The sequence below is a fragment of the Hemicordylus capensis genome, chromosome 2 (assembly GCF_027244095.1).
Source record: "Hemicordylus capensis ecotype Gifberg chromosome 2, rHemCap1.1.pri, whole genome shotgun sequence".
Lineage (NCBI taxonomy): Eukaryota > Metazoa > Chordata > Lepidosauria > Squamata > Cordylidae > Hemicordylus > Hemicordylus capensis.
Window position 1 is genome coordinate 132,302,577 of NC_069658.1, and position 16,284 is coordinate 132,318,860.

The 16,284-nt window shown below is 44.4% G+C and overlaps 1 protein-coding gene across 13 annotated transcripts in view; it reads right to left on the reverse strand.

Moving 5' to 3' along the window:
• The window catches only part of SHOC1 (shortage in chiasmata 1), a 91,853-nt gene that overhangs the window by 50,608 nt on the left and 24,961 nt on the right, over positions 1-16,284 (reverse strand). For 12 of the 13 annotated variants that reach the window (XM_053301036.1, XM_053301035.1, XM_053301034.1 and 9 more), the window contains 6 exons: positions 12,273-12,426; positions 11,980-12,084; positions 11,118-11,247; positions 7,694-7,788; positions 5,797-6,039; positions 4,284-4,733 (listed from right to left, as the gene is read on the reverse strand). In XM_053301036.1, coding sequence (XP_053157011.1) covers positions 4,284-4,733; positions 5,797-6,039; positions 7,694-7,788; positions 11,118-11,247; positions 11,980-12,084; positions 12,273-12,426 — 1,177 coding nt within the window. The remainder of the gene's footprint in view (positions 1-4,283; positions 4,734-5,796; positions 6,040-7,693; positions 7,789-11,117; positions 11,248-11,979; positions 12,085-12,272; positions 12,427-16,284) is intronic. The other variant, XM_053301046.1, reaches the window with a different exon arrangement.

Here is a 16,284-nt window from a genome sequence, read left to right on the forward strand (position 1 = left end):
GCTCAGCATTTGAAAAGGGACCCCTTGTGTCAGGCAGGGACCACCAAAGCAGGTCTTGCAAGACACAATCTGGGACAACTAACCATTTGTTTTGACTGTCCAGATTCGGCTGGAAGACAGACAGCAGCCAGAGCTGGAGCCTCCTCACCCACAGGCGTGTTTTCACCACAGTCATCACGCACGAGGCCATCAGATCCAACAGGTGCTGGATTGAACGAGCCTGTTGCCTGGGAGCAGAATGGAAGATGGCCACCGTGGAGCAAATGGCCTGAATGTGTGCTGCAGGTAAGTACGCACACTTCTGGCCTGCATCCAGGATCACACCGATACATGGGATGGCTTGCCTGCAGGGTCAGGACCGATTTCTTCAGATTGCTACTGAGCCCTAGATCTGCCAGGAGAGAGAAAATAAGCTGAAGGCTGAACAGCAGAGTCGACCTCTCCTTTGCTGTAAAAAGAGAGTCATCCAGAGAGGGAAAAACGAGACACCTTGAATGCATAGATAGGCAATGACAGCCGCCACGCTCTTACCACTCTAGGAGTTAGGTACAGAGGCTGAACGGGAGCACTTTGTACTGGTAGGCCTGAGTGCCCAGGCAAAAGCACAACAACTGGCGGTGGTGAGGTCATACAGAGATGTGGAAGTAAGTGTCCTTTAGGTCTAAGGACGCAAACCACTCCTCCTCCCACAGCAGTGGCAGTATTGACTGTAAGGAAATCATGCAAAACTTGGAGGTCCAGACAAACTTGTTCAGCTCTCACAAGTCTAGGATGGGCCGGGTCCCACCATCGTGCTTAGGGACCTGGAAGTATCTGGAATAGAACCCAGTGTTCATTGAAGAATGTGGAACTAGTTCTATGGTATCCTTTTGGAGCAGCAAAGAAACATCTTCTTCAAAGATAGGAGTTGAGTGGGTGGAAAGAGTCAAATTCGACAGCACAGCCACTGGCCGGTGGCCACTATGCATAACACTCAGGCGTCTGTGATGCCAGGAAGGAAGGAAGGGGCCGAGACAGATGCCAGTTGAGGAAAACCTCCAGGTCTGAGACATTAAAACCATTGCTTGGATTGTTCCTGAGATTTGGATTTTTGTTGGCCCTTCTGATGCTGATGGAAGGGGCATCTTGAATACGGTTTAGAACCTCCATGGTAACCTCCACTATTCTGGGAAGGTCTAGGTCATCTAGCACTAGATAATCTAGACCTATTTCAAACTGGCTTTCGGGCAGGCTATGGGGTGGAGACTACCTTGGCTGGCCTAATGAATGATCTCCAATTGGGAATTGAGAGATGACGTGTGACTCTGTTGGTCCTTTTGGATCTCTTGGCAGCTTTCGATACTATTGATCATAGTATCCTTCTGGAACATCTGAAGGGATTGAGGGTAGGAAGCACTGCTTTGCAGTGGTTCCGCACCTACCTCACGGGCAGATTCCAGATGGTGTCTCTTGGAGACTGTTGTTCTTCAAAATCTGAACTTTTCTATGGTGTCCTTCAGGCCTCCATATTGTCTCTGATGTTGTTTAACATTTACATGAAACCACTCGGAAAGATCATCAGGAGATTTGGTGCAGGGTGTTTTCAGTATGCTGATGACACCCAAATCTATTTCTCCATGTCAACATCATCAGGAGAACGCATAACCTCCCTAAATGCCTGTCTGGAGGCAGTAATGGGCTGGATTAGGGATAACAAACTGAGGCTGGATCCAGGTAAGGTGGAGGTACTTATTGTACGGGGTTGGAATTTGGGAGATGATTTTGATCTGATGGTTCTGGATGGGGTCATGCTCCCCTGGAAGGCACAGGTACGCAGTTTGGGGGTACTTCTGGATCTGAACCTCTCCTTGGTGTCCCAGGTTGAGGCGGTGGCCGGAAGTGCTTTTTATCAGATTCGGCTGATACGCCAGCTGCGTCCGTTTCTTGAGATGAACGACCTCAGAATGGTGGTACATATGCTGGTAACCTCTAGGCTAGATTACTGCAATGCGCTCTATGTGGGGCTGCCTTTGTACATAGTCCAGAAACTGCAGTTGGTTCAGAATGCGGCAGCCAGGTTGGTCTCTGGGTCATTTAGGAGAGACCATAATACTCCTTTGTTGAAGTAACTATACTGGCTGCCGATACGTTTCTGGGCAAAATACAAGGTGCTGGTTATTACCTATAAAGCCCTGAACAGCTTAGGCCCATAGTATTTAAGAGAATGTCTTCTTCACCATGAGCCCCACTGCCCGTTAAGATCATTTGGAGAGGTTCATCTGTGGTTGCCGCCAACTCGTTCGGTGGCTACTCGGGAACGGGCCTTCTCTGTTCCTGCCCCTGGACTTTGGAATGCACTCCATATTGAAGAGCTTCCTCATCTCTGACAACTTTTAAAAAGGCACATTTATTCACCCAGGCTTTTAATTAGATTTATAGTTTAATATTTTTAATATTGGGTTTTAAATATTTTAAATGAATGAATGAATGAATGAATGAGTGGATAGATAGATAGATAGGTTGGTACCTCTATTTGAAATTAGGATGATACCATTTATGATCAGTAGACAACTAGGACTGTGTGAAGGGCTTAGCAGTATAGCATGATTTCTTAAGTTTCTCCATTGTGTCATCAAGTGTCCTTCAAGAATAACCCCTCTCCATCAAATGGGAGATTCTCGATCTTTTCCTTCATTCTTGGTTCAAGAGGTGTAGATCAGAACCAGGGTGGCGACCAAGTACAATGGATTCCGCCAGCACATTCGACTTGTTCAGGTGTTTGGTCATGCTTAGTTGTTGTCTCGTGAGATTCACTGATTTCGAGAGGGTGGATAGGAACCTGCCTGTGAAGGGCTCAGGTAGAGCATTCACCTCATCTTTCATGTTGTCCCTAAGCGCCATGGTCTTTGGCAGCGATGGCAGGCTCAGTCTCGGTGTTCCCGGGTGAAGGATATTTTCATATTGATGTATCTTTTGGCTCAGTCGTGTCTTCTTTTTAAAAGACAAACATACCTTACAGGTACTGGTGTTGCGGGAGTCTCCCAATCAAATCAGGCAATCAGAGTGCCCATCTGAGGAGGGCATAGGTCCCTTACAAGTTGCACAGCGCTTAAAGCTCTTTGGGGCATACAGAGTCAAGTCCAAATACAGGCAGCCAAAAAATCAGAAACAGAATGCCTAAGCCAAAGGGAAGTACAAGCAAAGTCCAGAAACAGTCCGAGGTGAGAATAGCTGAGTTGAAGTGAGTTAGAATTATAGTTGAAACACAGTCCAAAGCAGTAAGCAAAGAGAACAGTCAAAAAACAGTCCAAGTAAAGTCCAGAAAGTAAAAAAATAAATATCTGTCTCTTAAAGGAATGAGGGAAACAGGAGCAGATCCTTCCCGAGGCAGTGCAAGCAGTGGATGAGAAGGAACTGAAGGGGGGAGGCACTCTACAGCCTGTTCTATAGGCACCCTTTGAAGGCTCCAACATCACTACGCCTTAAAGGGCCAGAGCGCCTAAGCAGAGCTAAAGATTCTTCTGCAGGCCTACTGAGCAGGCGCAGAAGACCCAGTTGTGAGCGACCATGGATCCTTACAGAGATCAGGTCAATCCCTAATCAAAAGAACAAACGGACACAAATCTGACATTAAAAATGACTTAAGCCAATATGAGAACATTTTAATCTTCTGAGACTCTCTGCTGTCGACCTTAAGAGACAATTCTTCAACAGAAAAGGCTCAAAGCGAAGTTAAGGCATGAATCAGCTAAATAACAATTTATAACTAGGCTTGACACCATCATCACAGGCCTCAGCTGAGACAAATGTTTATCACATTACTGAGTTAATTAACTTAGCATTGCTAGCAGACTGGGATCACCAATTGTGAATTTACCATGTTTATTTCAACTGCTTTTAAGCTTTCTATGAGACGCTGCTGTTTTCAGAACTTTTTCTCTACACACACACACACACACACACACACACACACACACTGAAGTAGACCATAGTCCATGAAATAAATGTTTCAATAGATATGCTAGTCTTTAAAGAGCCAGAAAATGCTTTCTTGTTTTTGCTGCAACAGACTAATGAAGCTACCCCTCTGGAATTTGTCACTAGCTTTAAAGAAACTTTTAAGAAGGCAACCATGTAGGGACAAGATTTTGTGAGAGAAGAGAAACTAAATAAAAAGGGACAGTGTATGCCATATAATTCTATCTTCTTCTGTGGCACTGTACCTGCTTCTCAGCCTACAGAATAGATTTAAAATCTACAGTTGTGATACTTGTGTAGCTTCTGCCATAGAGCTCTTAAACTACCTTCTTCTTGAATATCCACACTGTTTGTTTCCTCACTTTGGGTGATCATATGTTTAGATCTCAACATGATGAAATTGCTCAGAAGATCAAAATCATCTCCACATTTTCTAGGTTGTTCAAAAGATATCATCTTTTTGTCTCCTAATGTGCTGTTTGGTTCAACAGACACCTTTTTGCAGATGGATGGTTTCAATTGATAATTTTCTTGATCTTTGTGTTTTCCAAAATGCAATGGTGTTTCTGTTTCACTGTGTAGTAGTTTGTCTTTTGTAACTTGTTTTTCAATATTTTCATCATGTAGATGTACACCTGATGAATGCCCCAAGGGTAGTGGAAGGAATGTTTCTTTCTTCTGAGGAGACCAACAAGGATCCTTTGTTCCACCACAGTCAAGGGCACCAACAGACACCACTTTATTTTTAGCAATGGAATTCTTCTCTTCGAGCCATCCTGGGGGAAAAACAACAACCATTTGTTTTGTTTTCAGTATTAAAGTTCCTCTACTTCTCTCCAGACTACAACTCACTCATCAGAAGCAATTAATGAATAAATGAAAGGATGTCAAACGATGGCCAAAACACTAATTCCCCATATCCTCTTAGGTCAATATATGGGGGGGGGGAAATCCTGCAATGAAACAAGCTCCCTAGGTATTGGCTACAAATCCATCCTTATTTTCCAGATCACTTAGCATATTGTGTAATCTTCAGATGCTGTACTATATTTTAGTACATATACTGGGGGCTTGCACAAAGGAAACATATACTTATTGAAAATTGTTGCAATGGCTATAAACAGCATTTGTATGGATAGATTCAGATACAGTGAGGTCATTCACACAAGGGAAAACTGTGTTCTACCCAGGTCTGGGAACTGTTTGAGCTCCCAATTTTTGGTTGTGTGGGTGCAAACAACTAGGTAGGAAGAGGGAGAAATGATTGTTTGTAAGCAAGCTAGAAAGAAAAGATGAATAGCTTTTCCTCCTACATGGCTTTCACACACAATCACTGCTCTGTCCTGCTACTTAGGTGTTTGCACAGCACCCACACAAGAGAGAATTGGGAGCACACACAGCTCCCAAACCTGGGTAACATACAGTTTGCACTTGTGTGAATGAATGACCTCTGTTTGTTATTTTCCTTCATAGAAACATGCATCTGAGATATATATAGTTCTCTCTCTCTCTCTCTCTCTCACACACACACACACACACAATTTTCTCCATGTACATGCATTGGGAAGGCATGACCACTGGCTCTTTCCGGAGCTTTGGAGCGTATCCAGTTTAATTTTAAGTTTGTCACATCAAACACCAAATCCGGGTAGAAGAAGACAGGCAAATTCACAGGAGAGAGTTAGGTCTGAACTGTGCCTTACTTTCAAGCAAATGAATTCATGATTGGGGTGCCAACTGGTAATCTGCTGCTACTACTAGTCACTGAACTGAATACTGAACACATTCTCCTTGCCACTCTTCTCTGTGAAGATTTCTGAATAAACCAAAAGCACTTACTCTGTAAATGAAAGGTGGCAATTTTTGAGAATTGCTCTACATTCGTGGAAATAAAGCTGTCCCCATCTCCCAAATCTGTGCTCAGTGTTTCTAAAATACAAGGAAAAGCCATATTTTCTCTTAAATTAATCCACCCATCTTCTTCCACTGTGCTGAATTCTGACTTGTCTTCATGTATAGAAAAGAGTTTTTTCAGTTCTGTAACCAGAAGCTGTTGACATGTAGGCACAGAAGTCTGAAGCTCTATGAAAAAGGTGTAAAAAATACAATACAATCTATTAATGTGAGTATTTTTGGAAATAATATAGCCTTAAAAAACAAAGTCATAGGCATAAATATTACTTGGATTACATACAACACTGGAATCTATTTTCATTAGCATAACTGGCTACATCAGTTTTATAAAAGAGAAGCTCTTCACTTTTCCCAATTTGCATTACATTGTTTGTTCTAAATACAAATTGAACAGTCTGTTTCTTACCAACCCTGTTGTGCACAAAAGCACCCTATTACAAACATATTTAATAACAATAATCCTCACCATACTCCAGACATACTTGGAAAAAAATTGTACCTGTTATGCCACCCTGGAAGTCCAGCATTGAAGATAGGCTTAAAAATTGACATGATATAGAAATAAATCCCTGGTCTGCTGCTGATGCCAACCCCACTGAAAATTCTCCTATAAATTAATTCTTTTATTTAAGGGGAAATCCTATTCACTCCATCACTACACAAATAAGAATACCTTGGGAAACTAGGGTTAAGTGTTAGTGTGCCTCCTGAGGAACAGAGTTCCAGATCTGGTGACTATCTAGGACTCCTTTCATCATGCCCTCGCTGTTCATATTTGGTACATGGAGGCCATGAACAAGAAAATGTTCTTACCTGTGCAGAGGCTGCACTCAGACCCAGGGAGAAGTAAGTTCTTAGATGCTTTACCTCTCTTTCCTACCCACCCCTTCATCATATGGAGCAAATAGCTGCTTCGGAGAAAGGGACAATTTAGACTTGGAAAAGGGCAAGCAGTTATTGTTAACCGCCCAGAGATGAAAGTTTGGGGTGGTGTACAAATTTGATAGATAGATAAATAAAATATAAGCAAGCGAGAAAAGGATTAGCCGCCCTTTCCCAGAATGCCACTTCTCTAATATTCAAGGCATCTGCGTGGTTTTGAATTAGTAAAACAAAACGGAACAAAAAAATTTTTTAACTGCATGAGTTTATAATGGATCTCCCATGTCACATTTAGTTTGGGCCCTCAGTTTTGTAGCTTCAAAGTAATTTAGGGCATCATAGTTTAGTATTTTTTCATAAATATTTATGACAAAAGTGTCATAAGCAAACTCAGACATGTGGAATTCTAAAAGCCACCTAGGGAAATATGCGTACAGCTGATGAGCTTCCTAAGTACTGTACACATGTATCTGTGCCTAGCTAGTTGCCAGATGGCTAAATGCTGCATCCTGACTGTGAGAGAGAGGGTCCTGAATCTGAGCCCCCGCATTCTCCCAGACAGGGAAGAAACAGAGAGATGAACTGTATTAAGTCCCTCATCCCTTCAGCCAGTCCACAAAATAGGTGATAAATGCTGACAACATCAACCATTTATTCAATGCTGAACAAATGTTCCCATTAGTTCCCAATGTGATTGTTAGGAACTGCACATTCCACACCAGGAATTGTATGCATACTATGAGCCCTTTCTCATGACCAGTGGGGGGGGGGACATTTTAACAGGTGACATGGAATAGATTTTCAGCTTTTGACAAAGTCACTGCACTTATTTCACTTTAAAATGTAACTTCACATGCTTTGCATTTCATAGATCTGTTATTAATATTATAAACTGTGTGAAATTAAGACAGATCTCAGATCAACATCTGCACTTATTTACCTGCAAGTAAAAGGGAACTCATGGTATTTTGGTATTTTTCTGACTGCCATAACAGACCTTCTAAGTGCACTTTAGTGGATTCTGTAATAAAAAAACTAGGGAGAAAAGAGGAAGAAAAAGTATCATGGGTGGAAGCGCTCTGTGTCCCATTTCCATATTTTCTTTATTTATGTAAATTGTGACCATGTAAAATGGTTGTGTTAATTATATTACATCAACATAAGAAATAGTTGCAATATTCTGACTGCTCCCTTCATTTTCACTTTCAATTGTTCATATTAATATTTCTAGGGGAAAGATTAACCAGTATTGGCTTATATTATAATATTAGCTTTGCTTGTTGGAATTTGTCATTCCTAATTTTCCTTGGTAGCCAGGTTTTAGCTATGGGTTTATTGGGTCCTGACCAGCTGTTTGCCCACTGCTCAGAAAGTGAAACACACACACACACACACACACACACGCAAATGGTTGGCTCCATCATGCTAATGTTCAGAAAAGCCACGATTTTCTTTCCTTTTTGTTTGAGAGATATGGAAATAGCCTAACTTAGTGTTAACATCTGTTAGGCAATAAGCATTAGGCTTCATGCCCAGACAACAGTAGCCTCTTTTCTGTGCTAACTGCTGACTCTTCTAGCATGAACAGAGCAAGAATTAGGTTTTATACCATATCTAGAAAAATTTTTGTTTCCCCATCAGCCAAGGAATTCCATGATGGCACAGAATGGATTAGTTTTGGTGGGATTGGTGTTGAGATTTGGGGATTTCCCTTAAAATGTTAAAGCTATAAAACTATCTGTGGGGTAGGGAAAAAACACCACAAGGCAGGCCTGCACAACCTCAATCCCACCTCACTGAAAATAGCCCATTATGGTAGTCCACCAGAGACTCAGTTAACTTCCTGCTTTTGCAGCCTGACTGCACTGCAGAAACTGGGTTATCAAGCAGGCTGCATTTGGTTTGGTGGGTCAGATGTTGTGCAGCTCTGCACCAGGGCATGGCTGGTGAGCTGCGTTTTGCATCGTAAGTTGTATAGTCCTGCACTAAGGTATGCAGAAGATTTTGTTGGATATGCAGCTCCTGAAGGCAGTAAGGTTGTACACAAGACCATGAGAGGGGCAGGGAGGGCAGGTGTTGGGGGAAAGGCAGGGATGAACCTACCTCCCCCGCAGACGAACTCTTTTTCAGCGTGCCGTTACATGCCCACACAATCTGTGCTGTTCTGAGCATAGCTGATCACTGGAGGCAAGGAAAATGATATCCCATAATGCACCATGCGAGCAGAGCGGGGCATTGGGGGATTCTCCCTGTAGCCAAGGTGCTCTAGGTGCCCAGCTCTGTGACTGCTCGGGCTGCATACAGCCTGAGCACTCACATGACCCTGGACCTGGGGTTGAGGGAGCACTTTGCGTCCTATAACCCATTAAGATTCCGGGTTCAAAGGCGTGTGGAGCGATCCCGGCACTCCTAGCCTGGGTTGGGCTGCTCGTATGAATAGCCTCACCAACAACCCTACTGACCACTAGGGGCATTCGAGAACAGAGATACTGAGGTCCTTCACACAACCTTGCCAGAGAGGGTGGGTGGGCTGCAAGGAAGGCAAGAGCTTTCCTGCCTTCCCTGGCAGACGAGTGTCCTCCATCTTCCCCTCAAGCCATGCACCCACACAAGTGGCAGCATGGCAAAGGGAAATGCTGGGAGTGGGAGGACTTGCCCCTCCCACATCCAGGATGCCCCAGGGCACGAGCGTGGCTGTCCCATAAATGGCGGCAGGACAGGGGGAAGCTGTTGAACCTGGTGCTGACTGCCCAGACGAGTGCCAGCCGAAGTTAAGTGAACCACAGGTTTGCTTAAACTTGGCTAAATCCCAAGTTCCAAAGTGGGGCTTGGCATGGGGGCAGCGCCAGGAGTGACCTCGCTCCCAGCACTTCACGTGTGCAGCCTAACCCAGGCTGGGCTGTCCTAGCCTGGGTTAGGCTGTGCATGTGAATACCCTTAGTAGGATTCCCCTTTGACCATGCTATCCCTGTCCTGATTCCCCTTTGTTAGGTTTGTCAGGTTTGATTCTCTCACCTGAGAGAAAGACTTTTCTCTTTTTCCTCCCCCTCTCTTGGTGTAGTGAACACTGAGCAGCTAGGTTTTCTATCTATCTGATGTATTTCCTAAATAAACTACTTTACTTAGAACTTTAACTCTATGAGGCTGTTCTCACGTGCAGCCAAGGCCAGGTTGATCCTGGTCATCTCTGTGCAAGAGAACTGCTGGGTTCATGCCCAATCCCGACGGTGCTTTGGCAGGGAGCTTGCCTCTTAAATGAGCTTAAGGGAGTGAGTGCTCCCTTTGCCCTGTTTTCTTGATTGTGTGCTGCCCCGGCAGCTTTCAGCTGATGTTGCAATACTGACGGTACCTGCCTGTTGCTGGGAGTATCCCCACAATGCTCTGCACACTCATGTGGTGCATTGTGGGTGTTCTAGGGGCCAGGAAGATGCGTCTCGCCCCCTGCGCTGCTGGGCGTGCAGGATCATGCACCCTGACCCTCCCAATCCCGGCAGTCAGATCGTCTGCGGGAAAAGTGAGCTTCTGCTGCCTTCCCCACCATCCGCTCTGAAGCCCTCTCACACGATTGTGAGAAAGGGCTTTATGTCTCCAGAACATATTAACTAGAAGTGCTTTTTTTAACTTGTGCATTTCTGCTCAAGATAAATAAGCAGATAAACAATCTAAACTCATAAGATTTCACCCAAAATATTGTGCTGTCCTGCACTGCCAAATCTGAAACGCATGTTCCAACAGATTCCTTGTTTATTACAACATTTGCGTTCTCACTTTCCTCCCAGTTTTGGATCCATAAGGTGCTCGCTAACAGTTATAACATTTCATACAAAATCATAGAAAAGGAATGAAAATGCAATTAAAACCAGTTTGGAAATACACACAAAGTAGCAGAAACTTAAAAAAAAATACTTGTCAAGGGATTAGTGCAAGGGTATACAACATGCAGCTTTCCAGATGTTGCTGACTACAACTCCCATCATTCAAACCATAGTTTATTATAGCTGGGGATGATGGGAGCTGTAGTTCAGCAACATCTACAGAGCCACACATTGCCTACCCCTTGCTTTATTGTCCAGGATGCTGTGGCTTGGTAGCATCCTCTGCAATTCATATAATAATTTCATCATGATGGGTACACAATTCCATGGGTGCTCCTCAGTGTTTTTGTCCCAAGCAATTGCTTAGGTTGTTTGTGAAATAGGGGCTATCCCTGAAAGGGCATACTGCATACTGCTCAAATGCAGGGGTGTATACCACAAGAATGAATGGTTCACAGAATGTGCCTTCATCTTCGTTCATTCAATAAATCAAATGTCTTGATCTCAACAGTCTCACACAAAGAAGATAATATATAAGCGTTCCTTTACCTTTTACTTAAGGGGGAAACAGGTTCTGATTGTAGTGTTGCATACAGTGAATTCACATGCACCTTCCCTGAGCTGCATGGAGGAGTCAGTGGGACCTCCAATTCCCTAGCATGGAATGAAGTGTAACTTGCTGATGGTTGCAAAAAATACAAAATGAAAGGAAGCGTGAAACATTGCATATTTAAGAATATAAACTAATCTGAAAGACTTCCCAAGATTACATTGCACCTTGCACCATAGCAGCTTCAAGGCAAAGGTCAGTCCAATTTCAGGAGTGTGAGTGCATTAAGATGTACACAATGTGAACAGTGAGCCTACTGTGGAAGCACAAACACAGCATTTTCAGCAGAAGTACAACCTTCTCCCCCACCCCTCCAGACTGCAGGGCCTGTGCAGAGTGCTGATGGGTTAGTTCCTACCCCTACAGCCATTTCCCCAAAGATAAAGAACAGGTGCTTTTAAAAAACAAAGTGCTGAACAAATGTTCAATCAGCTAAACATGTAAGGAATTAACATGTTTTCAAAAGGCAGGCAGTTGCCTGAAGCATACAGGGATGGGCACAGAGGGAGAGAACAGCACAGGATTCTGGGGAAGTGCATATGTGTCATTTGAGGAGCCAGTCAGAAGCAAGTTGAGCCGGGGTGGTGGGTGCGGGGGTGGTGGTGGAGAGACCCCCGTTTGCAGTACTTCTGTATGCCTCCTCAGTGTTTCATATGCAGAACACCAGCAATTCCTAAACCTCTCTGCCCATCTCCTTCCAGAGTGGACTAGGAACTAAAAGGTCAACAGGGCTATCTGACATTCTTTATGATGTGTCTCTCTAAGTGTTGCCTCTGATTTGTTTTTTGTAGAAAATCCTACGTAATTCGCTGAATTCCAGTTCACTTTCATTTTGACTGGAACAAACTTCTTGTGTGGAGCAATATGCTGAAATTTCTATCTCAGGTGTAATTTTCACTGCAAGATCTGAAAAATACATTAAGATGAAAGGTAAAGGATGGCCTTTTGTGTTGCTTTAAAATACCCAATGCAAAACAAGCAGAATTAATTTGACCATTTGTTATCTACAAATAAAGGATCAGAAATAAAATAATGGAATTGGACACTGTAAAACCTAAGAATTGCTGCTTAAGTATCATTAAACGAATTGTTACCTTCACTGGTTATTTTATAACTTCCACTTTCATCTGCTATAACTTCCGGAGCTACTTGTAATAAAGATTTCAGTGCTAAACATGTTGGAATCTCTGGGTTCAGTCTGAGGTCTGATGTTTTGTAGGATTGTAACTCAAGAGGAAGTACAAGTGTCTAGAAAGCAAAATAATTGGCGCAGTCATTCTCAAAGCAACTTAAAGAATTTGACATTTGAGCAATCTAAGGACTTTTCAGCAACAAAACTGCGCAACGTGTTACAGATTAAAGGATATGAAATAATATTATACCATAATCACAGTATAAATGAGTATATTTTAGAAGCTTTGGTGCAAAAGCAAAGTCAGTCTAAGGGTCAAACTGTGATATTAAGTATGTCAGTCTTTCTCATTGTTGTTGTTTTTATTTTATTTTTAAAATAGCAGCTGCAGGGCCACCCAATCTGGATTAGGATCATCATGTGTGTGGAAGAGCTTTAGCCCCTTCTAGTACATCATAGTTTCAGTGGACAGGGCTACACCCCCCCCCGCTCAATTTATTGTTTGACTCAAGCAGCAGCCACGGGTACAAGTTTTAATTGTTTTATTCTGTGAATTGTTTTTATTCTGTGAAAGTGTTTTAATTGTTTCTTTTACTTTATATTGTAACTTGGATTATGTATACCACCTAAATATATTTATATCAGGTGGTATATAAATATGATGAATAAATAAATAAAAATAGCAGCTTTTCTCTTGCAGCATGGGAGCAAAGAGTATTTGGATCCCTCAGCCAGACCTCTTATTAAAAAGAAGTAGTAAAATAAGCCTAGAAAGCTGATGAGGCTTTTAACATCACACATATTAATTCACTCATGCACCTAATGGCAAGGTCATAAGCTGCCCATCTTATAAGCAGTGAACAAATTCTACTGTCTCACATGTTGTGCTCACTTATTTATTTATTAACACATTTGTATACCGCCCAAAATGCAAGTCTCTGGGTGGTTTACAAAAAACCAATAAAAACAACAGAAGAAAAGATTAAAACATTACAACAATTAAAATTTAAATCATTAAAACTATTAAAAACACAATTAAAGCAATATCTAATTAAAAGCCTGAGTGAACAAATGTGTCTTGACTGCCTTTTAAAAAGTTGTAAGAGATGGGGAGGCTCTTATTTCAGCAGGAAGTGTGTTCCAAAGCCTCAGGGCAGCAATGGAGAAGGCCCGTCCCTGAGCCTCCATACAATTATACTTTCCTTTCAGCCTCAATCCTCTTCCTCTGCAGGTTGAGGGAAACAGTGAAGCTGGGTTTTGTGTTATGATGTCACACTTTTAACATACATCCTTTTACATGTAACAATGAATATGTGGAAATGGAGTTCCTTCAGTGCATCGACCTTTTGCACCATCTATCCTAATGACCAGTAGGGGCACTGGTAGTAGAGATAGTGAGTAAGGGTCTCCCTAGCTGTTCTACCTGTCTCTACTCTATGGCCCCTGCTTGGACTCCTCGGTTATTTCCTGTGAGAGTCAGATTTCCCTTCCTTTCCCCTTAGAGAGCAGATGGAAACATCTCTTTCTCCCCCTACCTATTCAGTATTTAGTCCTATAGATTAGGATTAGGTCTTTCCTATCCAAAGTGTACTTCATCAATAAATACTTAGTATTTAGTTCTACAAGAATCTCCATGTGTTTTCTCTAAATAGCTGCAACTAAACTCTGCATTCTACTCTGTAAATGGAGTGGGTAGCTTCTTTAGTGCTCTGCTAATTAATCTGGGGGTAAACATTACAAACCGCAACAGAACAGAATGTTCAGGCTTTATAATGGTAAAACAATGGCCACTCATCTTCTCTACAGAATCGCTTCAGCAGAGATGCTTGCTTCCCCCTGCCACTGCCAGGAACTATCGCCTGCTCGCCTGACAGCCTCCGAGCTCCCTGCCGCTTCACGGTGCAGCTCAGCCAACCGTCTGCCGCCCGCAGCCCTCAGAGCCAACTGTGCAGCTCCCGAAACTGCCCCCAGCCTCCGAGCTCCCTGCTGCTTCACAGTGCCCCCGATCCAACTGTCAAACTGCTTTCCAGCCACCCCACAGGGCGCATGGCCCGTCTAGAAGAATTAATAATATAGAATATCCCACTCTTCCTCCAAGGAGCCCAGAGCAGTGTACTACATACTCAAGTTCCTCCTCACAACAACCCTGTGAAGTAGGTCAGGCTGAGAGTGAAGTGACTGGCCCAGAGTCACCCAGCAAGTATCATGGCTCAATGGGGATTTTTGTGCTCCTTCCTGTCCCCTGCAAGTCACTGGACAAGAGCAGGAGTGTCCCTGCCCTTGCCTGCAGCATGGTGCAGTGGTTAAAGTGCTGGACTAGGACTGGGGAGACCCGAGTTCAAATCCCCATTCAGCCATGAGACTTGCTGGGTGACTCTGGGCCAGTCACTTCTCTCTCAGCCTAGCCTACTTCACAGGGTTGTTGTGAGGAGGAACTTGAGTATGTACTACACCGCTCTGGGCTCCACCGGATCCTCCTTCCATCTGCTGGTGGAGTGGGAGTGACCGCTGGAATGACTGTCCATGCAAGGGTCACTGGTTAGGTCTCATGGCGGCAATGGCAGTGGGGGGAGGCTCGCAGTGGCAGCAGGGGGCTCACAGCAGCTGCGGAGGGCCTCACGGCAGGTGCAGTCCAGGTGCCCAATTTGCCTAAGTGTGACACTGCACCCACCCACCCTCTGTACCATCATCAAGATGCAGAGGGTAGCAGTGCCAATGAGGGTGTGCAGGTGTTGGCGACACTTTGCCACTCACTCTCCCACCCTGCTGGCACTGCAAGAGTGGCAAGTGGCAGCATCAGGGCAGGTGGGTGATGGGGACACCCTCTCCCACATGCCCACCCTCCTACGCCCATGGGGTGGCAGTGGCGGATTGATGGGGAGGCAGAGTCACCACTTGGCTATGGCGGCAGTGGGGGTGGGGTGAGGTTCTCCCTTTTACCTTCTACACACACTATACAGTGGGGTGGCGGGGTGTGCCACGGAGGCCACAGCCACAGCTGCGGGGAGGGTGAGCGGGCGAAGGGAAGGTTCCCCCTTCTGCCTTCCCAAACCATGCTGCGGTGTACGGTGTGTGCCTTATGCCTGGGCTACTTATGGGGGCATCTTGCAATTGCTCTCATCGGCATCTGGCAATTGCTCCAGGGGGCATCTGCTGTGTCCCTCCTGGATCTGAGGAGTGCGTTGGGGGTGTGTGTGACTCTTCCTTTGGGGCTGGTTGGCAGCTGCAGCTGCTCTAGTCTTCTCTCTCCTTTTGGGCATCAGGATGGAGTTCAGTTCCTTTGACAGTGCTGCAATTGCTAGGAAGGGGTTAACTGAGGCTACCAATTAGGGAGCAGCAAAGAGGGACTGCAGCTTGGAGTCCTCTGAGTGGTCTCCTTGGGTCATGTGCTTGCTCTGTCCACTCACGGACTGCTGTTGCCATGGGCGGGGCTGGAGGACCAACAATGCTAGCAATGGCTGGAGAGAACCTTAAAAAGTTAATCGTCTGTCATTCACACTCCCTGCCGGGTTTGCATCATGTACCCGTCTGTTTGCTATGAGGTAAAAATAGGCTTCTATCTGCTTTCAGAATGTAACCCTATTTTCTGCTTGTCTGAATAGCTTCAAAGTCTGACATCAAAATGGAAGGAGAGAAACGTGGAAAGAAGGGAACAGAAAGGGAATGCAATGCAGCAAGAACAGGAGGAGGGCAAGAGGCAAGAGTAGCTCCAAAGTGGTGGATGCTACTCCAGCGAACTGAGGGCAGGCTGTTGCTTGCTATTCTCTGGACTTGAGCGACTTTTCAATTAATGATCCCACTACTCCTTGTCTCCTTTGTTCAAGTTCCCTGATTTAGAACACACACAGAGTCTGAGACTGAAAAGGAAGGAGAGAAACAGGGAAAGAAGGGAATGCAACGCAGCAACAATAGGAGGAGGGGAAGAGGAGAGAGCAGCTCCAGAGCGGTGTGATGGCTGCAGTCCCAGCAGTCAG